Here is a 27,954-nt window from a genome sequence, read left to right as displayed (position 1 = left end):
TAAAATAATAAGAAACACTAACGAACACAAACTGGGACCCCAATTAACGCTATCATGCCAGGCCAGCCTGCTGGAACAAAAAAGTTTTTAAGTCGCGACGGAAGGTACGGAGGTCAGGGGCCATCCAGATTTCGGTAGGTAAGGTGTTCCAGAGGGCTGGCGCACCCACTGAGAATGCCCTCCCCCTGGGGGCCACCAGCCGACATTCCTTGAGCGGTGGCACCCTGAGGAGGCCCTCTCTGTGGGAGCGCACAGGACGGTGGGGTGCTGACATCGGCAGAAGGTGCTCCCGTAGGTAGTCCGGACCCATGCCATGTAGGGCTTTGAATGTCATTGTTAGCACCTTGAACTTCACACGGAAGGCAACCGGAAGCCAGTGCAGCGCACGGAGGAGAGGTGTGATATGGGAGTATCGGGAGGCTCCCAAGAGTGTCCGTGCCGCCGCACTTTGCACCAGTTGAAGCTTCCGAGTGGATCTCAAGGGCAGCCCCATGTAGAGAGCGTTACAATAGTCTAGGCGAGATGTCACAAGGGCATGGGTGACTGTACGTAAGGAATCCAGGTCTAGATAAGGCCGTAGTTGGCGAACTAGTCGAACCCGGGAGAAGGCCCCCTTGGTCACAGCTCCAATGTGGTCTTCCAGGGAGAGCTGCGAGTCTAGGAGGACACCCAGGTTGCGGGCCCTATCAGCAGGGGGAAGTAACTTGTCCCCAATGTTAAGCAGTGGGACGTTCTGAATCTCCTGGCTTGCCGGTACGTACAGCCATTCAGTCTTGTCCGGGTTCAGTTGAAGCCTGTTTCTCCCCATCCATTCCCGGACCGCTTTCAGGCAGCGGGACATCACGTCTAGGGCATCACTGATATTGTTAGGAGTTGAGATAAAAAGCTGGGTGTCATCAGCATACTGATGGTACCCTACTCCAAAACTGCGAATGATCTCACCCAGCGGTTTCATGTAGATGTTGAACAGGAGAGGCGAGAGGACCGACCCCTGAGGTACTCCGCAAGCGAGAGGCCTCGGGGTCGACCTCTGTCCCCCTGTCAGCACCGACTGCGAGCGACCCTGGAGAAAGGAGGAGAACCAACGCAGAACCGTGCCTCCCACTCCCAGTCCCCTGAGGCGTCGCAGCAAGATACCATGGTCGATGGTATCGAAAGCCGCCGAGAGGTCTAATAAGACTAGGACAGAGGAATGGCCCCTGTCCCGGGCTCTCCAGAGATCATTCATCAGAGCGACCAATGCCGTCTCCGTGCTGTAGCCCGGCCTGAAACCCGATTGGTACGGGTCTAGATAGACCGCTTCATCCAGGATCTGAGGAAGTTGGTGCGCCACCACGCTCTCAACAACCTTCGCAAGGAAGCGAAGATTGGAGACTGGACGAAAGTTATTCAAAGAGGATGGGTCCAAGGTGGGCTTCTTGAGGAGAGGTCTCACCACCGCCTCCTTCAAGGCGGTGGGGAAGTGACCCTCACTCAGAGAAGCAGAGATGACCGCTAGGAACCAGCCTCGTGTCGCCTCTCGAGCTGCATAGGCCAGCCAGGAAGGGCACGGGTCCAGTAAGCATGTGGAGGAGCTCAACCTTCTCATAATCCTGTCCACTTCCTTAGGAGTTACAGGATCAAATTCTTCCCAGATGACGTCGACAAGACTGTCCATGTCTTGTTCTTCCATCTCAGCCCAGTTGGAGTCCAGACCAGTTCGAATCCGAGCGATTTTATCCAGCAGATATTGACCAAATTCCTCGGCTCGACCCTGCAAGGGTTCCTCCCTCACCTCTTGGTTTAATAGGGAGCGAGTCACCCTGAACAAGGCAGCCGGGCGATTATCTGCGGACGCGATGAGGGTGGAAAAGTAGTTGGATTTTGCCACCCTTATCGCAGCGAGATAAGACCTGGTGAGGATTCTTAGTCGCAATCGGTCGGATTCGGATCGACTGGACCTCCAACGGCTCTCTAGGCCCCGTCTCCGACGCTTCATCTCCCGGAGCTCCTCGGTGAACCATGGGGCTCGCTGGGATCTGCGCCGGGTCAGAGGCCGCAAGGGTACAACTCGGTCCAGAGCCTCCGTGGCTGCCTTTTCCCAGGCTTCCACTAAGGCTTCCGCCGAGCTGTGAGCAGGGGGTGCATGCGAGTCCCTAAGCGCTGCCTGGAACTTATCAGGGTCCATTAGGCGCCTAGGGCGGTACCATCTGACTGGCACCGTGCACCCACGGTGGGGGGTGGCAAGGGGGAAGTCTAGCCGCAGGAGGTGGTGATCGGTCCATGACAAGGGCGTAATAGTTGTGGCACCCCCACCGACATCATCACGCCACCGTCCAGACAAGAACACCAAGTCTGGGATGTGGCCTCTCTCATGAGTCGGCCCAGAAATTATTTGCAACAGGTCCATGGCCGTCATGGAAGCCATGAACTCCCGAGCCAGTTCGGACGATCCTCCCAGGGACGGTAGATTAAAGTCGCCCAAGACCATGAGTCTTGGGAATTCAACCACCAACCCTGAGAGGACATCGAGTAGCTCGGGTAGGGCCGCCGCTGCACGATTAGGTGGTAGGTACGCCAGCAGCAGACCCAACTGCGCCCCTGGGCCGAATCTCAGTAGGAGAGACTCACACCCGACCATCTGAGGGACGGTGGTCTCTCGCGGGCTAAGGGATTCCCTGATGATAACTGCCACTCCCCCGCCCCTCCCATGAGCCCGGGGCTGGTGCAGTACCTGGAAACCTGGCGGGCAGAGGTCAACCAGAGGAACACCCCCCTCTGGGCCCAGCCAGGTTTCCGTGATGCAGGCCAGGTCCGCATGCTCACTCTCCACTAGGTCACGAATGAGTTGAGCTTTGTTAGCTGCGGACCTTGCATTCAGGTAGACCAGCCTTAGCATGGGAGGGTGCGCACCTTTGCTCCCGGGTCCTCCGGGGGAGAACAGAGGGTCGGAGCGTCTCACCGCCTGTACAGAGCGGAGATGACACTCCCGGTGACGATACGGCCCTCTGTCTGTGCACCTTCTGCCATTCCCCACCATCCTAGGGATGGGACGTTTGTCAGTACGCCACTGGGTGTTATCGGCGACTGGTCCTCGTTGTACGCCGTCGCGAACGGCCGTGGGCCTGGCATGCGTTATGGTGGCTGGAAGGCGTGCCTTTCCCGCACAACCATAGTCTTCTCCCTCCCCCCTCCCTAACCCCACAAAAAACTTAACTAAGAACTTAATCAGGGGCCTCTTGTTGGGCTTATGCTGGAGGCCCCTGACCCTGCCTGGCCATCTCTCAGAGGCCCAGTGGTTGGGCCCGTCATCAAGATTGGATGTGGTGCAGGCGGGTCGCACCCAGGAGAGTGGGGAACCCCTGAGGGCGTGCAGTGCTATGCTAGAGTATTGAACGAGCATAGTCACAGGTGGTTCCGGGAAGGCTGTCCCCTGGATGGTGAATTTGCAGGAGGGTCGAGTCGGGTAGGTGCGTATCTGGATCGTCGCCCTGCCACTGCCACTTGGCCGGGCGAACCCCCAGAAGCAGGCCACTCCTCATCCTCTCACGATGGGTTGTGTCTCTGCTTCCGGAGGTGGTCCAGAACGTACTCTGGGTGAGGCATACCCCATAGAGCTCTCACCTCTATGGGGTAGCAGGTGTAAGGCCCAGCCACTCTGCCACTGTGGCTAGCACCCAGTCCCGTTATGTCCTGTGGGGAGAGAATGGGCAAAGATGGGTGAGAGTGGGCAGAAGGCAGGATGGAGGGATCCATTAATTGGCGTCAGCTCCGGTGGTTCAGCCGCCCCAAACAGTTCCCTCCCTGATCCTCTGGGCGTTGTTCCCGGCCGCAGTTCCATGGCCCCTATTGATTGAGGACCGTCCAGAGCGTGGCCTCCCAGAGGTACGGGAGTCCCTGGTGTCATGCCCCTGGTGTTGCCGTCTCCGATCAAGGTGTCTCGAGGAGGTGGCTCGGGCCGTCGCCTCCATTGTCCAGCGTCTCCTTTGGTGTGAATCTTTCGGAGGCACCGCCGTCCAGGGGCAGCCCACGGTGGTCGAGACGCCACACCGCTGTTACTAGCGTCTCTGTCAGGGCCTCTGTCAAGGCCCCTCGGAGGACGGTCGACCAGGGCCCAGAGCAGCTGCCTCACCGCCCATGTCTTCGTTGCTGCCGCTACCGTTGTAAAGCTGGTCTGCGGCGTCTCCTTGAGGATTGTTGCAACGGCCGTAGCGGTACAGGGGGCGGGTCGAAGATGCCACGCCCTCCGTGCTACCGCCGCTGTCAAGGCCCCTGGGTGGCGAACGACTAGGCCTGGAGAAGCAGTCCCGGCCGCGGTCGTCTTCGCTGCCGCCTCTTCCACCGCCCAGCTGATCCGCGGCGCCTCCTCTGATCCTCGGAGACGCCGCCGCTGCCCGTTGCTGCTGCTGTTGGTTTCGTTGCCGGCGCCTCCGCCGCACAGCTGATCTGCGGAGACGCCGCCCTTGCCCGGTGATCGGCATCGGAGGAGACCGCAGACCAGGGCTCGCTGGGCTCTCACCGCCGAAGATGCCGCCGCCACCCGGGAGCTGGTCAGGGGCAGAGCAGAGCCTTTGGCCCCTCCTGTATGGCTGCGAGGGCTGCCGTGGTCCAGGGCTGTCGTGGTCCAGGGGCGGGCCTCTCGACGCCGATGCCGCCGCCTCCGCCACCCAGCTTGTCCAGCTGGTCCGCGGCGTCTCCGTCGATAGTCCGGAGACGCCGCCGTCCCCGGGAGCCGGTCAGGGGGCCGGGGCAGAGCAGAGCCTCCGGCCCCTCCTGGATGGCTGCGACGGCTGTCGTGGTCCAGGGGCGGGTCTCTCACCTCCGGCGCCGCCGATGCCTCCGCCTCCGCCACCCAGCTGGTCCAGCTGGTCCGCGGCGTCTCCGCTGATAACCTGGAGACGCCGCCGTCACCCGGGAGCCGATGGGGGGGCCGGGGCAGAGCAGGGCCTCCGGCCCCTCCTGGATGGCCAGGGGGGGGCCTGGAGACGCCCCGCCGCCACCGCCATCGCCGTTGCCAGGCTCCCTGGATCAACGACCAGCCTGGGGGCTTGAAAATCGTCGCCGCAGCCGCTGCCATCCTTTCCGCCGGGGCCTCCGCCGCACAGCTGATCGGCAGAGGCGCCGCCCTTGCTCGGCAGTTGACAAGCGGCAGAGGCAGGGCGGAGGGTGCTGGCTCCGTTTATAACGGTCGCCAGCGGCCCAGGCGGCGGGGCAGGGATGTCCTGGCACCCCTGCAGTTGTTTCGGGAGGCAGCGGGCGGCATAATTACCCAGCTCATTTGCCCGAAATTTTTGCCCCACCCCAGGGGTCCATTGACGTCCCTGGGGGGCTCCTGGGGGGACGCCTTACTGTTGGGGGCTACGGAGCTCTCCCCAGCGCGTCCGCCATCTTCGGAGCCGGCAAAAAAAAAAAAAAAATTAGCATCTTTAAATCTACCTGCGTACCCAACTTAGGGATTATAAACTTGGCAGGTTGTGAGAAAGGTGAGACGTGCCTGCTCACCATTGGGTCATTCTCTCCTTCATGATCGCTGTCGAAAGAGGGTAGAACGGGGTTGGGTTCAGCCTGAGTTCCAGCATTCTCCTGCATAGGGGATGTGACCTGGGCAATAGGTCCCTGCGTCATCCGGTTGGATTTCTCTCCCATTAGCCGCTGTACAGGTTTCTTTCTCACTACTGCTCCTGCTCTGTTCTGCTGTCGGGGGAAGGGGACTAGGCATTTTGCTGCTTGATGACCCTGCTGTCTGCATCGGAAACACTTAAATGCCAGGCTTACAGGTGGCCTGGGTTTTTCATCCATCACAGTAGCTGGAGATTTTCATGGGGCTGATTTCCATTTGGGTTGTTCCAACCTTGGCTCAGCTCCAGGGAGGAGAGGCTTCTTATAGTGGGCAAGCTAAACATCTAATTTCACCACTGCCTAGTACCATTCATGCAGCTGGTCAGGTACAGCTTGGTAGATACATGTCTTAGAAAGGTGGTCGTCTAACCCTTCTCTAAAAAGATGAATTATGGATTGCTCAGGCCATCTTTCTATCCAACCAGCTATCTTTCAAAACTCCTGCACGTGCTCTAGGGCAGGCCGGCCTGCTTGCTTTATCTTATGGATTTGTTCTTCTGCTTTGGGGCAATGGATGGATCCTCAAATCTTTCCCTCAGCCCCAGGTGGGAAAGGTGGGGGTCTTCCAACTCAAGGGCATGCTCGTTATATAAATTGTTTAACCATTCGGATGCTTCTCCCTCTAGGCTGGACGCAATCACATCAAACATAGCACCTGGGTCTGGGTAGAGATGACCCCAGCGATTCAAATGAGAGCGTACTTGGTTGAGGAAGAAAATCAGTTTCTCTGGGTCCCCATCGAAGGTTGCTCTGAAGGGTGGGCTCATTATTGGTTGCTGGGGTGCCCATTGCTGCTGATTCCACCCTGGTTGTTGGTTAAATGGTTACTGGGGCCCCCACTGCTGTTGGGTCTCCAGTTGCTGCTGGCCCCACTCTGATTGCTGATTTAATGGCTGCCAGGGCCCCCACTGCTGCTGGCCCCACTGGTCCTGCTGTATGTTCAGGGGTTGCATGTTTGGGTCCTGCTGCTGCCACCCTTGCTGTTGTCCTCCCACCAGCTCTGGATCTCCAGGCTTCTGCACCACCCCCAGCTGTTGCACGGCTTCTATTAGCTGGGGCAAGCTCAGAGGTTGTTGCCCTTTCACTTGTGGGGGTTTCCCAACCTCCCATTACTGCTGAGGCCCCAGGCTGGGGTCCTCTGTCTCTATGGGTTTGGGGGGCTTGGCAGGGGACTCCTGGGGCTGGCAGGCGGTCTGGATTTTCCACTCAGCCAAATTCTCAGTGGTAGGTGGTCTGGCAGCTCTCCACCATTCTGCTTTTTGGGGCTCCGGCAGTACAGTCTCATGACATGTGTAGTCTCCACTGGAATGGTTCCAGCCTGATGACAGGTAACCTCTGCTAACTGCTCGGATTCTGCCCCAAAGGGGAGTCCTGCAAAAATTCACCTTCCCGCAGCATACTGTGTGTTAAATCCTGTTCTGCACTGTCGGCAGCTGCTAAGTATCCGTCTCGATCCCAATTCACTTTACCCATGATAAAAATTCTCCCCTGAATCTTTGCCAATTTCTCTCAAAGTCCGAGACAACGGCAGGTTGTTTGAAAGAATGTAGATTCTGGCATGATGTCATGGTTCCGATAAATGAGACAGTTCAAACAAAATGCAAGCATTGTTTATCTAAAAAGTCTTAATAATGAAATGAAACATCAGCACTCATGGAGGGATGCCAGAATCTGAGATCTCCTGCCCCCAAACCCATTGTAACACATACAATCCCTGCCCTTATCTACACGTCATAAATCACATTATCCAATTAGTTGTACATATGAGGTTTCACTTCCCATTCTGGACACGGGCTTTTCTAATCATCTCAAAACATCCAGCTGTTTCCCCCCAAAGCAAAGCAATTTAAAGTAACAGGCTGTCTCTTATATTGTCAGTGCAAAAATATGTCAGTGTTTGCAGCATTGACATTACGGGTGTGTATATATTTCTATATGCATATATCAACAATTAGATGGTCTATCCCCATCACTTCCCAGTATATTTGATGATACCCCTTTACTAAGAATTTGTGATTGGCCAAAATCAACAAGAGAATTTCATGAATGAATGGATACCTGAACTTGGATCTGGGTAGTCTTTTGTCAGGTCCCTATAGATCCCTGACGGGACACTGCCCTTCTGATGGGAGGGGGGACCTTGGCAGCTCTCCTGTGATGTCTTTAGCTTTGCTTTTGTTAACTGTGTTCCGCTTTGCTTTGATGTGCCTTTCTGGAGAATGTTAGGGGAGAGGGAATCGCCTGAGGCCATCTGCTTCTCCTCACGAAAGAAAAGAGGCCTGGGAACATTTTATCCACAGTCTTCCCCCACAGTTCTCACAAAACATCTTCGTACCTCTCAATTGGCTCCTATGGACTGGGCAGTTGGGAGGGGTTTTAAACAATGGGTTTTAGCCTAAGAATTTCATACAGGAACTTCAGATCCTGACTGCCTTCTCTTGCTTTCAATAACTCTCAATAAAAGTTCCTTTTGGAATGCTGCCAGTTTCAAGAGTTCTACTTTCTTGAGAGATTCAGCTGAGGCAGGGCCTTACATCTTCCATGTGTCAAATGAATCATAATTAATGTAAGCGGTTACTCTAGCATTGTGGCATGTTTGCTTTTTCATTGTAATGTATAGATTTTGCTTTCTTTCACATCTTCTGCAATCATTTTATGCACCATTAAACTTTAAATTTAAACTTTGGCCACAGTTGTGGTCGTACGTTGAGGGCTATCTTTATTTGAACTTGGATCTTGGTACACTTCCATGTGTCAAATGAATCTTGATTAATGTAAGAAGTTACTGTAACATCGTGGTATGTTTGCTTTTTATTTTAATGGATAGTTTTTTCTTTTTATCATATTTTCTACAACAATTTTATAAACTAATAATTACACTTTACTTTACATCCTATAGGCAAAGACGATGGCAATAAGAGCAAGTGGAGAACTGAGAATAAGAAGCAACATTGAAAGAAAATCGACCCAGAATTCAAAATATGTTCCATTTCCTTCAGAAAGCCACACCATTCTCCTTCTCCAGCAGCTGATAGACAAAAGAGAGAAAATTAAGAAAGATTTCAAGCTGGAATAAGTAGAGCATATGGAACTCAAGGATACATTACGTGAAAAGTCAAGGGAGATTATTCTTTATTCAGTAACAGAGGAAAATATCTGGAAATCACTGGATAGGAAAAAGTCACTTGGAAAGCCACCTAGGGCAGACATTGATGCAAGCTGTGGTCTGGGAGGAAAAAAGCAGCTTTAATTAAAAAAAAAACCACTAAAAAAGTGATCACACATATTTTGACTTCCACAAGAATATAACTGGTGGAAAAGCTCAATATATTTGCTTACTGTGGGAAAGATACAACTTGCAAATCACAGCTGATTATGCAACAGAAGACCCATACAGGAGAGAAGCCATAGAGGTTCTCCCAATGTGGTAAATACTTTAGTGAGCATGGCAATGTAGAGATATATCAGAAGACTGACAACACATATGAGTGTCCAGATTTTGTGAAAGTTTTGTTGGAAATAGCCAATGTCATGAGGCAAGAGAGGACTCACACAGCAGGGAAACCCTTTGAATGTGTGGACTGTGGTAAATGTTTCACTCAGAATTACTACCTTGTGAGACACCAGAGGATACACACAGGCGAGAAACCCTTTGAATGTCCTGATTGCGGTAAAGGTTTTATTTACAATTCCAGCCTATTAACACACCAGAGGACTCACACAGGAGAGAAACCCTTTGAATGTCCTGATTGTGGTAAAGGTTTCAGTTACAATTCCAGCCTAGTAAAACATCAGAGGACTCACACAGGAGAGAAACCCTTTGAATGTCCTGCATGTGGTAAAGGTTTCAGTGAAAGTTCCAACCTGGTGAAACACCAGAGGACTCACACAGGAGAGAAACCCTTTGAATGTCCTGATTGTGGGAAACGTTTCACTTACAATTCCAGCCTAGTAACACACCAGAGGACTCACACAGGAGAGATACCCTTTGAAAGTCCTGATTGTGGTAAAGGTTTCAGTGAAAGTTCCAACCATGTGAAACACCAGAGGACGCACCCAGGAGAGAAACGCTTTGAATGTCCTGATTGTGGTAAACGTTTCAGTTACAATTCCAGCCTAATAGCACACCAGAGGACTCACACAGGAGAGAAACCCTTTGAATGTCCTGAATGTGGTAAATGTTTCAGTTACAATTCCAGCCTAGTAACGCACCAGAGGACTCACACAGGAGAGAAACCCTTTGAATGTCCTGAGTGTGGGAAACGTTTCAGCCAGAATTCCAACCTGATGACACACCAGAGGACTCACACAGGAGAGAAACCCTTTGAATGTCCTTATTGTGGTAAAGGTTTCAGGGACAGTTTTAGTCTGGTGAAACACCAATGGACTCACACAGGAGCGAAACCCTGTGAATGCTTTTATTGTGGTAAAACGTGCAGTAACAATTCCATCCTAGTAACACACCAGAGGACTCACACAGGAGAGAAACCCTTTGAATGTCCTCATTGTGGTAAAGGTTTCAGTCAAAGTTCCAGCCTGATAAGACACCAGAGGACTCACACAGGAGAGAAACCCTTTGAATGTCCTGATTGTGGGAAACGTTTCAGTGATAGTTCCAGCCTGGTGAAACACCAAAGGACTCACACAGGAGAGAAACCCTTTGAATGTCCTGATTGTGGGAAAGGTTTCAGCCAGAATTCCACCTTGGTAACACACCAGAGGACTCACACAGGAGAGAAACCCTTTGAATGTTCTGATTGTGGTAAAGGTTTCAGTCACAGTTCCAGTCTGGTGAAACACCAGAGGACTCACACAGGAGAGAAACCCTTTGAATGTCCTGTCTGTGGTAAAAGTTTCAATCAGAGTTCCAACCTGGTGATACACCAGAAGACTCACACGGCGGACAAACCTTTCAAATGTCCAGTCTGTGGAAGTTACTTCATTCATAAATCATCCCTTATTGCACACAAAGCAATCCATATGAGGACAAAGTAGATGAGTTTTAGAAAAGGTTTGAGTTTCATTTGTGGTGTCCCATTGAAAGTGTAGGTGAGACATTACAAACATTTCTCAGGATTAAACTTGTAGGTGGAGAGAAAATGGAAATGACTAACTACCTCTTTCTGATTATCAGTAGAACGTTTTGGATATTTCCTTTTGGAGAAGTACTGGAATTCATGAAAAAGGCTTTTGCGTGGTGTTTTTGTATATTATGTAATTCCAACATCTGGAATTTCAATCTTCTGTCTTGGTTTCCTCCAGATTTTGAGCCCCAGCATTCTTCAGCCACCATACAAGAGGTCCTGAAGATACAAATGTCATGCCCTTGCAATTACAATTGCATGTTGCAGCGGATGTCAAGTGGTACTGCTTTCCGTAACTACCCGCATTCCGCTGCTCTCCCTTGAGGCAGCCATTAATTGAAAGTGTGAGTCGCTAAGCAGAACACTGGCTACCTCAGGGTTGGGGAAAACTCTTGGAGGCCTAGCACAGGGCTTGCCTGCTGTGGACATCCCTAGGCCTCCCACACAGTAGATAATGTTTCATTTTAAAAAAATGCATTATGTAAGAATTGTCAGCTTTTAACAAAGGAAAAAAATGGGTATTTTCAGTGTTGCCATGAAAATTATGGCAAGTCGCTCAAAGTTGTCTCAAATGGCGCGATGGGCAGCTATTATAGTTTAATAATAAATGAATTTTAATAATAAAAAGTAATGTAAAGCTCATTTCCCAAGTCTTCTTCAGTGATGAGGACTCCACACATAACAGTGGGTTTGTAATAATTGTTAACTTGTAATCTATCTCTAGGGATGCGGTGGCTCAGTGGGTTAGGATGCTGAGCTTGTCGATCGGAAGGTCGGCAGTTTGGCGGGTCGAATCCCGAGTGCCGCGTGACAGAGTGAGCGCCTGTTACTCGTCCCAGATTCTGCCAACCTAGCAGTTCAAAAGCACGTAAAAATGCAAGTAGAAAAATAGGGACCACTACGGTGGGAAGGTAACAGTGTTCCGTGCGCCTTTGGCGTCTAGTCATGCCGGCCACATGATCACGGAGATGTCCTCGGACAAGCGCTGGCTCTTCGGCTTTGAAACGGAGATGACCACCGGCCCCTAGAGTTGGAAACGACTAGCACACATGTGCGGGGGAACCTTTACCTTTTTTTAAAATCTATCTCTTGTGTATTCCGTGTCTCTATGACCACTCTATTTTCCTCAGCTTGCCTTCCCTCTTCGTTATAAATTTAAAATTTCTGCTTCAGTCATACATCAGTCCAGCCTCTCTGTGCCTCTGATGATGTGAGCTGAAATTAGGCTTAATTTATTTGGCGCCAAGAGGGTGAGCCGGACAGCGTGAATCCAAAGAGAAGTGCAATGCCACCCAGCCTCCAGCCTGCTCAGCTTCGGCAGGCCGCGGGGCACTCTTCTCCCAGCGCTGAGAGGCTGAGCCAGGCGGTGCAAATCCAAAGAGAAGTGCTTCAGCAGGGGGTTGCACTAGAACAGGGGAAGGCAACCTCGGCTCTTTTATGACTCACGGACTTCAACTCCCAGAATTCCTGAGCCAGCATAGCTGGCTCAGGAATTCTGGGTGCTGAAGTCCATGAGTCATAAAAGAGCCGAGGTTGCCTACCCCTGCACTAGAAGATCTCCAAGGTCCCTTCCAGCTGTGTTCTGATAGATCGAATAGGCAACATCTGTGTCTAGAAAGCGGATATTGTAATTCAGTGGGCAGCCTCTGGTTGAATTTAAAGGAGTTAAAACCATAGAGTACTGCATTACTAGAAAGGATGAGAAGAGGAGAAGGGCAAAGGAACTTCCTCTTCCGGATCACTGACGGGAGGAAGGTGGTGTGCAGAGCGGCTTTTGTGCTCTTCCAAGGATGGAAGCAGCAGCTGGGAGGTGAGCGGAGGGCAGGTCGGAGGAGAAGCCGGGAGCAAGCGGGGCTCTTTGGCTTCCTCCACGGCGTCCAAGCAGAGAAGCAACTAGGCTGAAGCAGGTCAGCCGCAGCTGCTGCATTTTCCTTCCCTCCCCAACTGTTAAGTCTGCTGGTGCTGCAGGCTGTTAAATTCAGGGCTGCAATTTTCTGCTGGTGGGAAGATTTCAAAAGTCTCTTTCAAGTGAAGGTCGCTTCTTTGGGAATGGCTTCCTTCCAGAGGTTGTGGGTGCTCCATCACTGGAGGTTTGTAACAGAGTTGGAAAGGAACCTTAGAGGTCCTCTATTCCGACTCCTGATCAAGCAGGGGACCCTATCGTACTATTTCAGATAAATGGCTCTCCCGTCTCTTTAAAAGCCACCACTGATGGAGCATCCACAACTTCTGAAGGCGAACCGTTCCACTGGTTAATTGTTCTCCAGGTCAGGAAATTTTTCCTTAGTTGTTCTTGCCTTGATTAGTTTCCGTCCAATGCTTGTCTTTCCTTCTGGTGGTTTGGAAAATAAGTTGACCCCCCCTCCTCTTGCCCCAACTATTGGAACAAGTCACTCCTAGTCCTTCTTTTCACTAAACTAGACATACCCAATTCCTGCAGCCCCCTAACCATCTTTACTGCTTTCTCTTTGCCCTTTATTGACTCTCAACACTTTTTTTATATTGTGACCAAAATGGGATGCAGTATTCCCAGTATGGTCTTAGCATAGCAGTATACATTGGTGTTAACACTTCATGTGATCTTGATTCTCTGCCTCTGTTTAGGCACCTAGGATTGCATTGGCTGTTTTGGCCACTGCATCACAGTGTTGGCTTATATCTAAGTGATTGTCCACTACAAGATGTCATAAAACTGAGTTCAGGCCACTCAAGTGAACTTTTCCAGTAGTTTTTTTTATTCTTGTGTTATTTCGACAAAAAGCAAGGTATGCATGCTTAATTAGTTCCTTTATACACATACTTGTCTAATTTTACAGTTATCTTACTACAGTAAGTTATTCCCAACAAGGCTATTCAAACATGTATTCCCAACAAGGCTACTGAAGTTGCTGTAAGTATTGCAGCCAACTAGGCTACTCATTCACACATACTCACATATCCTCTCAACACAGGTGATCAGGATAGAGTTCTGTTTTGGGTAGGTTAAGCTATTTTTTTTCTTTCTGTGTGGAAACAGATGCAAAGAATGAATTAAGCAGACCCACTTTCTCCCTGCTGCCAGTCACTTCTTTGCCATCTTCTTCCATAGTGAGCCAATTGTTTCCTTGATTTTTCTCTTGTATTTTACATGTTGAAACTTTTTTTTTACATTATTCTTGACATTTGTGGCAAGCCTCAGCTCATCCTGAGCTATAGCTAAACCCCTAGTTCCCTCTACTACTTTTTGGAGGTCAAAGGTGCTATCTAGGTTTTTCAGGAACTTTTAAGACAAGATTGGACAGCCATTTTTTCCCAGAATGGTAATAGGGTCATATTAACCAGGTTCAACTCTACTTAATCCAGCATTTTTTAAAAAAATAGCTGTTAAGGACATTTTGGGTTGTTCAGTGGTATACACAGTCCTCGTATACCACTTGTGCCCTGAGCCTTCCAAATTTAGTATGGCACTCTAAAAGCAGAGGTACACCTGATCCACAAATCTGTGGTCATCATAAGATAAGATGATAAGAAGATAACCTTTATTGTCATTTTTTTACTGTGAGCACAATAGCACACATCAAAAGTGAAATGAAACACATACATGACACATACATAAACATACTGTATACAACATATATATAAGCCCGTATCCCTACATATACATAACAAATAAATATTAAATACTGTCCATCTTGAATATATAACGGAAGGAGGAAGCTTGAGAGTTCACAAGATTAATGCTGTATGGAATGAAACTATGGCTGAATCTGGATGTTCTACTACAGATACCACGAAGCCTCCTCCCAGAAGGTAACAAGGAAAACAGGTTGTGAAGAGGATGTGTAGTGTCCCAGATAATCTTACGGACCCTGCTCAAGCACTTGTTCAGTGACCACAAGTCAGCAATTCCTGTGGCTATGAAGGTTCAAGAAAAGAAAATGAGGCAATTTGGGTACTACCCACTGGTGCACATATGATGGTTTGAGCCTTCCACACATGATCCTCATTTGTGACCTTTCCAGACCTTCCTTCTGAGAAGGAAATCAGTGGAGATGCCAGCAGGAATTTGCAATTCACAATAAGGTGAAATTCCCTTTAACAACCCATAGTGATTTGCTTAACAACTACAGAGGAACAGATGTAAGTTGGCACTCTCATGTGACATCATACTCATGATTGGGCTGCTTAGTGACGCAGATACAAATGCCAGTTGTGGTCAGTAAGTGAGGACTGCTTGAACTGGGGTGTCACCAGAGTGGTTGTCAACAGTATTTTCTCTCCTTATTTGGACTTCCATGAGTAAAACAGGTGCTTCAAATCTTGCAGAGGCTTTACGCATCATTTCATTCATTAAGCCCCACATCTCTGAAATTATCTCAGAAGGTTTGATTGTAACCATTTTGGGGCATTTTTTCAGGCTGGAAAGACATCAATTTTCCACATCCATACAGTTTACGGGTGTGTGTATTTATATTTGTGTATGGATATATCTACAATTGTATAATCTATCACTTCCCCATATATTTGATGATACTCCTTTGCAGTGCTAAGAATTTGTGATTGGCCCAAATTAACAAGAGAATTTCATTTATAAACGGATACCTGAACTTGGATCTGGGTAGTCTTTTGTCAGATCCCTGTAGATCCCTGACGGGACAGTGCCCTTCTGATGGGAGGGGGGACCTTGGCAGATCTCCTGTGATGTCGTTAGCTTTGCTTTTGTTAGCTGTGTTCCTCTTTGCTTTGGTGTGTCTTTCTGGGGAATGTTAGGAGGGAGGGAATCGTCTGAGGCCATGTGCTTCTCCTCACCAAAGAAAAGAATATCTTATCCGCAGTCTCCTCCGGAATTCTCACAACATCTTCGCACCTCTAAATTGCCTCCTATGGACTAGGCAGTTGGCAGGGGGTTTAAAAAATGGGTTTTAGCCTAACAATTTCACGCGGGAACTTCAGATCCTGCCTGCCTTCTCTTGCTTTCACTAACTCTCAATAAAAGTTCCTTTTGGAATACTGCCAATTTCAACAGTTCTGCTTTCTTGAGAGATTCAGCTAAGGCAGGGCTTTACATCTTCCATGTATCAAATGATTCATAATTAAGGTAAGAGGTTATAGCATTCTGGCATGTTTGCTTTTTCCAGTGCTTTTCTTGTAAAAGAAAAAGATGCCGGAACTCACACATGTCATACAACCCGCCTTGCCTACCCTACAAGGTTCCATCCAAAAAAAGGTGCCGGAACTCCGTTCTGAGCGTTCTATGACAAAAAAAAACCTGGCTTTTTCGTTATATAGATTTTGGTTTCTTTCACATCTGCAATCATTTTATGCACAATTAAACTTTAAATTTAAACTTTGGCCTCAGTTGTGGTCGTACGTTGAGGGCTATCTTTATTTGATTTTTTTTAATATAAATTTTTATTGCTTTTATATAAACATATATTTAAACAAAAAAAATATATACATATAAAAAAACAAGACATAACTTTATACAATCAACAAAAATACAACAAAAATACTTAGCTTCCGTTATTCCTAATCTTTCTAATCATTTTCGGGTGACTTCCTCGAGTCCCCCCATCTGCGTTTCTTCATTAATCATCATTAGCAATTTCTATTTCATAATTTTAAATTGTATTTAATGTCTATCTACATTTAATTTCTTATCATTTAACAATCATCATTTCATATTGACCTTAATATTAAACATAAAACTCTAAAACTACAACTTATAAACACTTCCAAGTCCATTTCAAACTAGTCGATATAACGATATTTCTTCAAATAGTCCTTGAATTTCTTCCAGTCTTCTTCCACCGACTCTTCTCCTTGGTCACGGGTTCTCCCTGTCAGTTCAGCGAGTTCCATATAGTCCATCATTTTCATCTGCCAGTCTACCACCGTTGGTATTTCTTGTGTCTTCCAATTCTTGGCTATCAAAATTCTCACCGCTGTTGAGGCATACAGAAAGAAAGTAACATCTTTTTTGGGAATTTCTTTTCCAACTATACCCAATAATTTAATTTAATTTAATTTATTAATATTTCTATACTGCCCTTCTCCCGAAGGACTCAGGGCGGTGTACAGGGCAAGAATAAAACATAGAATTACAAAAGTTAAAAAGTAATTAAATACAAGCCCATTAAAAATACAGTTAATATATAATAAAAAACCCCAATAAAATAATAAAAACCCCACCAATCCCCCCTCAGGCCAGGCTGGCTTGCTCGAACAAGTATGTTTTTAGATCGCGGCGAAAGGAGCGAAGATCGGGCGCCGTCCGGAGCTCAACCGGTAACTGGTTCCATAGCTCCGGGGCGCCCACAGAGAAGGATCTCCCCCTGGGGGCCACCAGTCGACATTCTCTGACCGGTGGCACCCTGAGGAGGCCCTCTCTGTGGGAACGCACAGGGCGGAGGGAAGTAGACACCGGCAGCAGGTGTTCCCTAAGGTACTCCGGACCCCTGCCATGTAGGGCTTTAAACACCATTACTAGTACCTTGAATCTCACCCGGAAGACAACCGGTAACCAATGCAGCTCATGGAGCAGAGGTGTGACATGGGCGTATTGGGAGACTCCCAACACAACTCTCGCGGCTGCATTCTGTACCAGCTTCTGGTTTCTTAATAAATGTATTTTTCAAAACTTTCTTTAATTCATTATAAATCTTTTCCCAGAAGTCTTTTACTATGGGGCAAGTCCACCACATGTGATAAAAGGTTCCTTCTACAGCTTTACATTTCCAGCATTTGTTATCATATGTATGATAAATTTTTGCAAGCTTAACCGGTGTTAAATACCACCTATACATCATCTTCATCATATTTTCTTTCAAAACATTGCATGCTGTAAACTTAATACCCTTTTTCCACATCCTCTCCCAGTCCTCAATCATAATGTTATGCCCCACATCATTAGCCCAATCGATCATCACTGATTTCACTCGTTCATCTTCTGTGTGCCACTCCAGCAATAAATTATACATCTTGGAAAGGTTCTTTAATTTTGTATCTAACAGTAACGTTTCCAATTTGGATTTCTCTATTTGAAAACCTCTTTTTTTATCCATTTTATACACTTCATTCATTTGGTAATATTGAAACCAATCATCAACCTTATCTTTCAGCTGCTCATATGTTTTTATCTTAAATTGGTCGTCTCCTTGTATCAATATATCCTTATATTTCAGCCACTTGGTTTCCATATTTGACCTTTTCTGGGTCTTAGCCTCTAGTGGCGAAATCCACCTGGGTGTTTTACTTTATAACACAGGGGTGTCAAACTCAATTTCATTGAGGGCCGCATCAGCATCGCGGTTACCCTCAGGGGGCCGGGTGGGTATGGCCAGGGTGTGCGTGGCCTACTGGGTGGGCGTGGCTAGAGTGCGTATGGCCTACTGGCTGGGCATGGCCAGCTCTACATCGTTCGCATAAAGGGTGCCTATGGGGGCCTGGGCAGGAGTGGGACAGATCTGAGGGTCTCTGGGCCAGGGCCAAGGCAGTGGGGGCTGTTCCCTCACTGCTTCCAGGATGGCTTCACGGGCCACATGAAATCACTTCGTGGGCCGGATCTGGCCCCCGGGCCTTGTGTTTGACATGTCTGTTCTAACAGGTCTTTATATCTCATCCACACATTAATCAATGACTTTCTAATTATATGATTTTTAAAGCCTTTGTGGACCTTTGTCTTATCATACCATAAATATGCATGCCATCCAAATACATTGTCAAAACCTTCCAAGTCTAATACATCTGTATTCTCTAACACAAACCAATCTCTCAACCAGCAAAAAGCAGCAGCTTCAAAATAAAGTTTCAAATCTGGCAAGGAAAAGCCCCCTCTATCTTTTGAATCTGTTAATAGCTTGAACTTAATTCTAGGTTTTTTCCCCTGCCAGATGAATTTCGATAATACCTTTTGCCATTCTTTAAAACAATTCAACTTTTCAATAATTAGAAGTACTTGAAATAGAAACAACATTTTTGGCAATACGTTCATCTTAACAACTGAGATTCGGCCCATCAAAGACAATTTCAGATTTGTCCAAATATCTAAATCTCTCTTAATTTCATTCCACATTTTATCATAATTATCTTTATACAAATTCAAATTTTTTGCTGTCATATTTACACCCAGATACTTCACCTTTTTTACAAATATCAAACCAGTGGCTTCCTGTAACTTACTTTTTTTCCTCTAATGACAGATTTTTCCCTAAAACGTTGGTTTTATTCTTATTTAATTTAAAACCTGCAACATGTCCGAACTCTTGTATTATTTCCAGTGCTTTAATTGCACTGGTCTCTGGATCTTGTAATGTTAAGACCAAATCATCAGCAAAGGCTTTTAGCTTATATTGTTTCGAACCCACTACAATCGCTTTCACACCTTCCTCTTTCCTTATCATATTCAGCAAAACTTCCAGAACCGTAATAAATAACAGAGGGGAGAGTGGGCACCCTTGCCTGGTACCCTTTTCAATTCTAATTTCCTCTGACACCACATTATTAACTATAATTTTTGCTTTTTGCTCAGAATAGATTGCATTTAAACCATTCATAAAACTCTGCCCAACCTCCATATTTTCAAAATTCTTTTTCATAAAACTCCAAGAAATATTGTCAAAGGCCTTCTCCGCATCAATAAACATTAATATAGCCTTAGAGTTCTTTTTGGCCTCTAACCTTTCCAAAATATCAACTATGTTCCTAATATTGTCCTCCGTTCTGAGCGTTCTATGACAAAAAAAGCCCTGGCTTTTTCTTTGTATAGATTTTGCTTTCACATCTGCAATCATTTTATACACAATTAAACTTTAAATTTAAACGTTGGCCTCAGTTGTGGTCGTACGTTGAGGGCTATCTTTATTTGAACTTGGATCTTGGTACACTTACATGTGTCAAATGAATCTTGATTAATGTAAGAAGTTACTGTAACATCGTGGTATGTTTGCTTTTTATTTTAATGGATAGTTTTTTGTTTTTATCATATTTTCTACAATTTTTTTAAACAATCAACATTACACTTTTCTTTAAATCCTATAGGCAAAGAGGATGGCAGTAAGAGCAACTGGAGAACAGAATAAGAAGCAACGTTGAAAGAAAATCGACCCAGAACTCAAAATATGTTCCATTTAATTCAGAAAGCCACACCATTCTCCTTCTCCAGCAGCTGATAGACAAAAGAGAGAAAATTAAGAAAGATTTCAAACTGGAATGAGTAGAGCATGTGGAACGCAAGCATACGTTACATGAAAAGGCAAGGGAGATTATTCTTTATTCAGTAACAGAGGAAATATCTGGAAATCACTGGATAGGAAAAAGTCACTTGGAGAGCCACCTAGGGCAGACAGTGATACAAGCTGTGCTCTGGGAGGAAAAAAGCAGCTTTAATTTAAAAAAAAAATACTAAAAAAGGGATCACACATATTTTGACTTCCACAAAAAAATAAGTGGTGGAAAAGCTCAATATATGTGCTTAGTGTGGGAAAGATACAACTTGCAAATCAGAGCTGATTATGCAAGAGTACCCATATAGGAGAGAAGCCATAGAAGTTCTCCCAACGTGGTAAATACTTTAGTGAGCATGGCAATGTGGTGATACATTAGAGGACTGACCCCACGTAAGAGTGTCCGGATGATGTGAAAGTTTCAATGGAAATTCCCAATGTCATGAGGCAAGAGAGGACTCACACAGCAGGGAAACCCTTTGAATGTGTGGACTGTGGTAAATGTTTCACTCAGAATGACTACCTTGTGAGACACCAGAGGATTCACACAGGCGAGAAACCCTTTGAATGTCCTGATTGCGGTAAAGGTTTTATTTATAATTCCAGCCTAATAACACACCAGAGGACTCACACAGGAGAGAAACCCTTTGAATGTCCTGATTGTGGGAAATGTTTCAGTTACAATTCCAGCCTAATCAAACACCAGAGGACTCACACAGGAGAGAAACCCTTTGAATGTCCTGATTGTGGTAAAGGTTTCAGTGAAACTTCCAACCTGGTGACACACCAGAGGACTCACACAGGAGAGAAACCCTTTGAATGTCCTCATTGTGGTAAAGGTTTCAATAACAGTTCCAGTCTGGTGAAACACCAGAGGACACACACAGGAGAAAAACCCTTTGAATGTCCTGCTTGTGGTAAAGGTTTCAGTAACAGTTCCAGTCTGGTGAAACACCAGAGGACTCACACAGGAGAGAAACCATTTCAATGTCCTGATTGTGGGAAACGTTTCAGTTACAATTCCAGCCTAGTAACACACCAGAGGACTCACACAGGAGAGAAACCCTTTGAATGTCCTCATTGTGGTAAAGGTTTCAGTGACAGTTCCAGTCTGGCGAAACATCGGAGGACTCACACAGAAGAGAAACCCTTTGAATGTCCTGATTGTGGGAAACTTTTCAGTTACAATTCCACCTTGGTAACACACCGGAGGATTCACACAGGAGAGAAACCCTTTGAATGTCCCGATTGTGGGAAACGTTTCAGTTACAATTCCGCCTTGGTAACACACCAGAGGATTCACACAGGAGAGAAACCCTTTGAATGTCCTGATTGTGGGAAACATTTCAGGCAGCATTCCACCCTGGTGAGACACAACAGGACTCACACAGGAGAAACAATTTGAATGTCCTGATTGTGGGAAAGGTTTCAGTGACATTTCGAATCTGGTGAAACACCAGAGGACTCACACAGGAGAGAAAACCTTTGAATGTCCTGTCTGTGGTAAAAGTTTCAATCAGAGTTCCAACCTGAGGACTCACATGGGGGACAAACCTTTCAAATGTCCAGTCTGTTGAAGTTACTTCATTCATAAATCATCCCTTATTGCACACAAAGAAATCCATATGAGGACAAAGTAGATGAGTTTTAGAAAAGACTTGAGTTTCATTTGTGAGGCAGCCATTAATTGAAAGTGTGAGTCGCTAAGCGGAACACTGGGTTGGGGGTTGGGGAAAACTCTTGGAGGCCTAGCACAGGGCTTGCCTGCTGTGGACATCCCTAGGCCTCCCACACAGTAGATAATGTTTCATTTTTAAAAATGTGTTATGTAAGAATTGTCAGCTTTTGACAAGGGAAAAAATGGGTATTTTCAATGTTGCCATGAAAACTATGGCAAGTCGCTCAAAGTTGTCTCAAATGGGCAGCTATTATAGTTTAATAATAAATGAATTTAATAATAAAAAGTAATGTAAAGCTCATTTCCCAAGTCTTGTTCATTGATGAGGACTCCACACATAACAGTGGGTTTCTAATAATTGTTAACTTGTACTCTATCTCTTGTGTATTCTACGTCTCTATGACCAATCTATTTTCCTCAGCTTTCCTTCCCTCTTCGTTATAAATTTAAAATTTCTGTTTCAATCATACATCAGTCCAGCCTCTCTGTGCCTCTGATGATGTGAGCTGAAATTAGGCTTAATTTATTTGGTGCGTTCCTATCTGTCCTAGTCTTAAATTCGATGGAAGTATAACATTTTATTAGGCTTCCGGACCCCCGCAGCTAATTTTTGTCCTGCCTGGAGACCCTAACGGGTCCAAGCCACCCAGAGAGGCGGCGAAGAAAGAAGAGTGACTCTGGAATGACAGCGGCCATTCCGTTCATCTTGGGGAAAGCCTTCTAACCCTACAGGAGAAAGGCTGTATTTCACTGATCAGCCCAAGCCACTTGCAACCGAAGTCCAAAAGTACTAACCAGCACAACAGTAAACAGCGTGATTAAAACTGGGTGGAGGAATCTGATTTTCCCTTGTCCATTCCACACCTAATTTCCTTGACAAGATCCCCAAGAAGCAAAATACCTCCGAAAGTGAAGTAGGGGGACTTCTGCCCCACCCTTATACTAACGGAAGCGGCAAATTAAAATTTCCATGGAGGATCAAAATATATGGTAGTGAAATAAATTTATAAACTTGAAAGCTAAAATTTAATTTTGGACAAGTTTAAAATTAGGCTGTTCTCCAGTGAGTCCTTCCTTCTCATTAGGTGGCCAAAGTATTTGAGTTTTAGCTTCAGATTCTGGCCTTCTAAAGAGCAGTCAGGGTTGATCTGTAGGACTGACCGGTTTGATCGCCTTGCAGTCCAAGGGACTCGCAGGAGTCTTCTCCAGCACCACAGTTCAAAGGCCTCAATTCTTTGGCGCTCAGCCTGTCTTATGGTCCAACTTTCACAGCCCCACATTGCAACTGGGAAGACCATAGCCTTGACTATATGCACTTTTGTTGGCAGGGTGATGTCTCTGCTTTTTAGTGTGCTGTCTAGATTTGCCATGGCTTTCCTCCCCAGGAGCAAGTGTCTTTTAATTTCTTGGCTGCAGTCCCCGTCTGCGGTGATCTTGGAGCCCAGGAAAATAAAATCTGTCACTACCTCCATTTCTTCCCCATCTATTTGCCAGGAATTGAGAGGGCCGGATGCCATAAACTTAGTTTTCTTAATGTTTAGTTTCAACCCAACCTTTGCACTCTCCTTCTTCACTTGCAACAAGAGGCTCTTTAGTTCCTCTTCACTTGCTGCCATTAGAGTGGTATCATCTGCATATCTTAGGTTATTGATATTTCTCCTGGCAATCTTAATTCCAAGTTTTGATTCATCTAGCCCTGCCTTTTGATTCATCTAGGCCTGCCTTTTGATTCATCTAGCCCTGCCTTTCTCATGATGTGCTCTGCATGTAAGTTAAACAGGCAGGGTGACAGTATACAGCCTTGCCAGACTCCTTTCCGTGTCTAGTTCTCACTGTTGCTTCTTGACCCGTACATAGGTTTCTCAAGAGACAAATAAGATGGTCTGGTACTCCCATCTGTTTAAGAACTTGCCACAGTTTGTTGTGATCCACACAATCAAAGGCTTTAGCATAGTCAATGAAGCAGAAGTCCCTAGCTTTCTCCACAATCCAGTGTATGTTGGCAATTTGATCTATAGTTCCTCTGCCTCTTCGAAATCCTGCCTGTACTTCTGGTAGTTCTCGATCTACATACTGCTGGAGTCTAGCTTGTAGGATTTTAAGCATAATTTTACTAGCATGTGAAATGAGTGCAATGGTGCGATAGTTTGAACATTCTTTGGCACTGCCTTTCTTTGGAATTGGAATGTAAACTGATCTTTTCTAATCCTGTGGCCACTGTTGAGTTTTCCAAATTTGCTGGCAAATTGAGTGTAGCACTTTTACTGCATCGTCTTTAAGATTTTGAATAGCTCAGCTGGAATACTGTCACCTCCACTAGGTTTGTTGTTGCTCAGCTTTCCTAAGGCCCATTTCACTTCACATTCTAGGATGTCTGGCTCGTTGTCAGTGACCACCTCATCGTGGTTATCTGGGACGTTAAGCTTGTTCTTGTATAGTTCTTCTGTGTAATTTTGCCACCTCTTCTTAATCTCTTCTGCCTCTGTTAGGTCCCTGCCATTTTGGTCCTTTATCATGCCCATTTTTGCATGAAACGTTCCCTTCATCTCTCCAATTTTCTTGAAGAGATCTCTGGTCCTCCCTATTCTATTGTTTTCTTCTATTTCTTTGCACTGTTCATTTAAGAAGGCATTCTTATCTCTTCTAGCTATTCTCTGGAATTCTGCATTCAGTTGGGTGTATCTTTCTTTTTCTCCCTTGCCTTTCGCTTCCCTCCTGTCCTCAGCTATGTGCAAAGCTTCCTCAGACAGCCATTTTGCTTTCTTGCATTTCTTTTTCTTTGGGATGGTTTTAGTTGCTACTTCTTGTACAGTGTTGCAAACCTCCGTCCATAGTTCTTCAGGCACTCTGTCTATCAGATCTAATTCCTTAAATCTCTTTGTCACCTCTACTGTGTATTCGTCAGGGATATGATTTAGTTCATACCTTAGTGGCCTACTGCTTTTCCCAACTTTCTTCAGTTTAAGACTAAACTTTGCAATGAGAAGCTCATGGTCTCAGCCAGTCAGCTCCTGGTCTTGTTTTTACTGACTGTATAGAGCTTCTCCATCTTTGGCTGCAGAGCACATAGTCAATCTGATTTCTGTGTTGACCGTCTGGTGATGTCCATGTGTGGAGCTGTCCCTTGGGTTGTTGGAAAAGAGTGTTTGCTATGACCATCGTATTCTCTTGACAAAATTCTATCAGCCTGTGCCCTCCTTCATTTTGTACTCCAAGGCCAAACTTGCCTGTTATTCTGGTTATCTTTTGGCTTCCTACTTTAGCATTCCAATCCCCCATGATGATAAGGACATCATTTTTTGGTGTTAGTTCTATAAGGTGCTGTAGAGCTTCATAGAACCTGTCAATTTCATCCTCTTCAGCACCGGTGGTTGGGGCACAGACTTGGACTACTGTGATATTGAATGGTTTGCCTTGGATTCGAACTGAGATCATTCTGTCATTTTGGGGATTGTATCCCAGTATTGCTTTTTCTACTCTTTTATTGACTATGAAGGCTACTCCATTTCTTCTGAGGGATTCTTGCCCGCAGTAGTATACCTTATGGTCATCTGAATTAAATTCACCCATTCCTGTCCATTTTAGTTCACTGATTAGTAAGATGTCGATGTTCAGTCTTCTCATCTCTTGTTTGACCACGTCCAGCTTGCATTGATTCATGGATCTTACATTCCAGGTTCCTATGGAGAAAAAATCTTTACAGCATCGGACTTTCCTTTCACCACCAGATACATCCACAGCTGAGCATCCTTTCGGCTTTGGCCCAGTCGCTTCATTCTTTCTGGCGCTACTAATACTAGTCCTCTGCTCTTCCCCAGTAGCATATTGGATGCCTTTCGACCTGAGAGGCTCATTTTGCAGCGTCATATCTTTTTTCCTTTTGGTACTGTCCATGGGATTTTCATGGCATAGATACTCGAGTGGGTTGCCATTTCCCTCTCCAGTGGATCACGTTTTGTCAGAACTCTCTGCTATGACCTGACCATCTTGGGTGGCCCTACACGGCATAGTTCATAGCTTCATTGAATTACGCAAGCCCCTTCGCCACGATAAGGCAGTAATTCATGAAGGGTTGAATGGTTAAGACTCTCATTTTAAAGACCATTGTTCATATTGAAAACTAAATCGATGCTGACACCTAGTGGTGGATGAAGATTATGACAGTTATGATCTCCATAGAGAACTTGCCAAAAACTGGGAAAAGCTATTCTGTGTTTGTGACCGTCAAAGCTTTAATAACAAAGAACAGCTGTGACAAAAAAAGAATCTGGGCTGCAGACAAAGAGAAAATTATAAACTTTAGAAAAAAAATCTGTTTTGAATTCAAATAGCTATTTAACTGGGACTCTAAAGCTATTTTCAGATAAGAAGGAAAATTCCAAATTTTGGCCATCATGGATCAGAGACATGTAGATAGAACACACCAAGAAAACATAAATACCTCTCAGGAGGAGATATATAGTATACTGCAGACATGTCAAACACAAGGCCCGGGGGCCGGATCCGGCCCGTGAAGTGGTTTCATGTGGCCCGCGAAGCCATCCTGGAAACAGTGAGGGAACGGCCCCCACTGCCTTGGCCCTGGCCCAGAGACCCTCCTCCTGCCAGAGACCCCCAGATCTGTCCCACTCCTGCCCAGGCCCCCATAGGCACCCTTGATGCAAACGATGTAGAGCTGGCCACGCCCACCCAGTAGGCCGTACACAGTCTAGCCATGCCCACCCAGTAGGCCACGCCCACCCAGGCCATACCCACCCGGCCCCTTGAGGGCAACCGCAATGCTGATGCGGCCCCCAATGAAATTGAGTTTGACACCCCTGGTACTGCAATGAAGTCATACAACGAGTTCAAATCACAAAGAAATCCAAAATAAATTTGAAAATATAAATCATTCTATTTTTTTATAATATTTTATTAGTTTTCCAACATTTACAATGATATCTTTAAGAAGCAACATGGTATCCGAGTTACAATATTTCCATTTCAAACAAATACATATTATTACAGATCTCCACATTATTATAACCAATACTTCCTCTCTCTTTTTTCTTCGATATATACTATCTTGTCTAGATTAACATATTTCTTATTACTATTCATCAAATAGTTAATAGTTTATTTTATTTTATTTTTTGAATATATATACATCAATCTTTTAGTATATTTCATATTTTAACATTCCATCTTAAAAACATCCAACACCTTATCTATTTTTAGCTTAATTTACATTGGTATTAAAATGAAAATGTTTATGATTTCTCAATTTCATATCACTCAAAAATTTCTTTTTCCTTTATACAATTCTCTTCAATATCTAGTAATATAATCCAGTTCTCATTTATCTCATTTCCATATCTATAACAATTATAGAATATTTAAAATAGTAATCATTAAAATACATATCTCATTTCCATATCTATTACAATTATAGAATATTTAAAATAGTAATCATTAAAATACATATCAAAAAAAAGAAAGAAAACAGGAAAAAAGGAAAGAAAAAAAAGAAAAGAGGGCAATAAGATATTCTTATTTCTCATTTATAGTTTCCACATATTAAAATTAACCAAAATCTGTTCCATTTTAGCATTCAAAACATCCTTCATGTGTCTGCATCCAAATATATTAATTATATTCTATCATTTTTAACATCCATACATCTTAACCCATATCATTTAGAAAAACTCAATATTTCAATATTAATATTCATACATTTGTATTTTATTTTTTATTTTTTTATTTTTTTTTATTAGTTAATCAGGAGGAATGCGCGGATCTGGCATGCATTACGGAAACCTGGTTGGGCTCAGAGGGAGGAGTCCCTCTGATTGAGTTATGCCCCCCAGGTTTCTGTGTGCTACACCAGCCACGGGCTCAGGGCAGGGGCGGTGGTGTGGCGGTGGTTATCAGGGAGACTTTATGTCTGCGGGAGACCACCATTGTCCAGATTGCTGGGAGTGAGTCCCTCCTACTGAGATGTGGTTCTCAGGTTCAGATGGGCTTGTTGCTTACATACCTGGCGCCCAGCTGTGTGGCAACAGCTCTGCCCGAGCTGCTCAACACCCTCTCAGGGTTGGCGGTGGAGTTCCCCAGGCTCATAGTGCTGGGTGATTTCAACCTGCCTTCCCTGGGAGGGTCATCGGAGCTAGCCCGGGAGTTCATGACCTCCATGACGGCCATGGACCTGAATCAAGTAATTCAAGGCCCGACTCATGTGGGGGGTCACACTCTCGACCTGGTGTTCCTGTCTGGACAGTGGTTGGATGATTTGGGAGGGTGTTTACCGGTCGTTACTCCCCTGTCATGGTCTGACCATCATCTCCTACGGCTGGTCTTCCGTTATGCCACCCCCCGCTGCTGGGCGGCGGAACCAACTAGGTGGTTCTGCCCC

General features: G+C 45.8%; 1 protein-coding gene and 1 long non-coding RNA gene across 3 annotated transcripts in view; both read left to right on the top strand.

Moving 5' to 3' along the window:
• Nucleotides 1-27,954, top strand: part of LOC310636870 — a 143,830-nt gene that overhangs the window by 20,230 nt on the left and 95,646 nt on the right. The gene's annotated exons all lie outside the window — the stretch shown is intronic.
• Nucleotides 12,434-21,854, top strand: LOC310636970 (uncharacterized protein). Of its 2 annotated transcripts, XM_083357201.1 has the most exons (3): nucleotides 12,434-12,492; nucleotides 14,447-14,744; nucleotides 19,701-21,854. In XM_083357201.1, exon 3 carries the CDS (start codon nucleotides 20,310-20,312, stop codon nucleotides 21,288-21,290), a length of 981 nt encoding a protein of 326 aa, XP_083213327.1. In that variant the 5' UTR covers nucleotides 12,434-12,492; nucleotides 14,447-14,744; nucleotides 19,701-20,309; the 3' UTR covers nucleotides 21,291-21,854. The 2 variants fall into 2 exon arrangements, with proteins under 2 accessions (XP_083213327.1, XP_083213328.1); XM_083357202.1 differs by lacking the exon at nucleotides 14,447-14,744 and having other exon boundaries at nucleotides 12,435-12,492.

Source organism: Vipera ursinii (assembly GCF_947247035.1).
Source record: "Vipera ursinii genome assembly, chromosome: 2".
Lineage (NCBI taxonomy): Eukaryota > Metazoa > Chordata > Lepidosauria > Squamata > Viperidae > Vipera > Vipera ursinii.
This window is presented reverse-complemented; position numbering and strand designations above follow the sequence as displayed.

Excerpts from the sequence above, each read along its gene's own strand:
- LOC310636970 (XM_083357201.1), top strand. The coding sequence starts at position 20,310 with ATGGAAATTCCCAATGTCATGAGGCAAGAGAGGACTCACACAGCAGGG.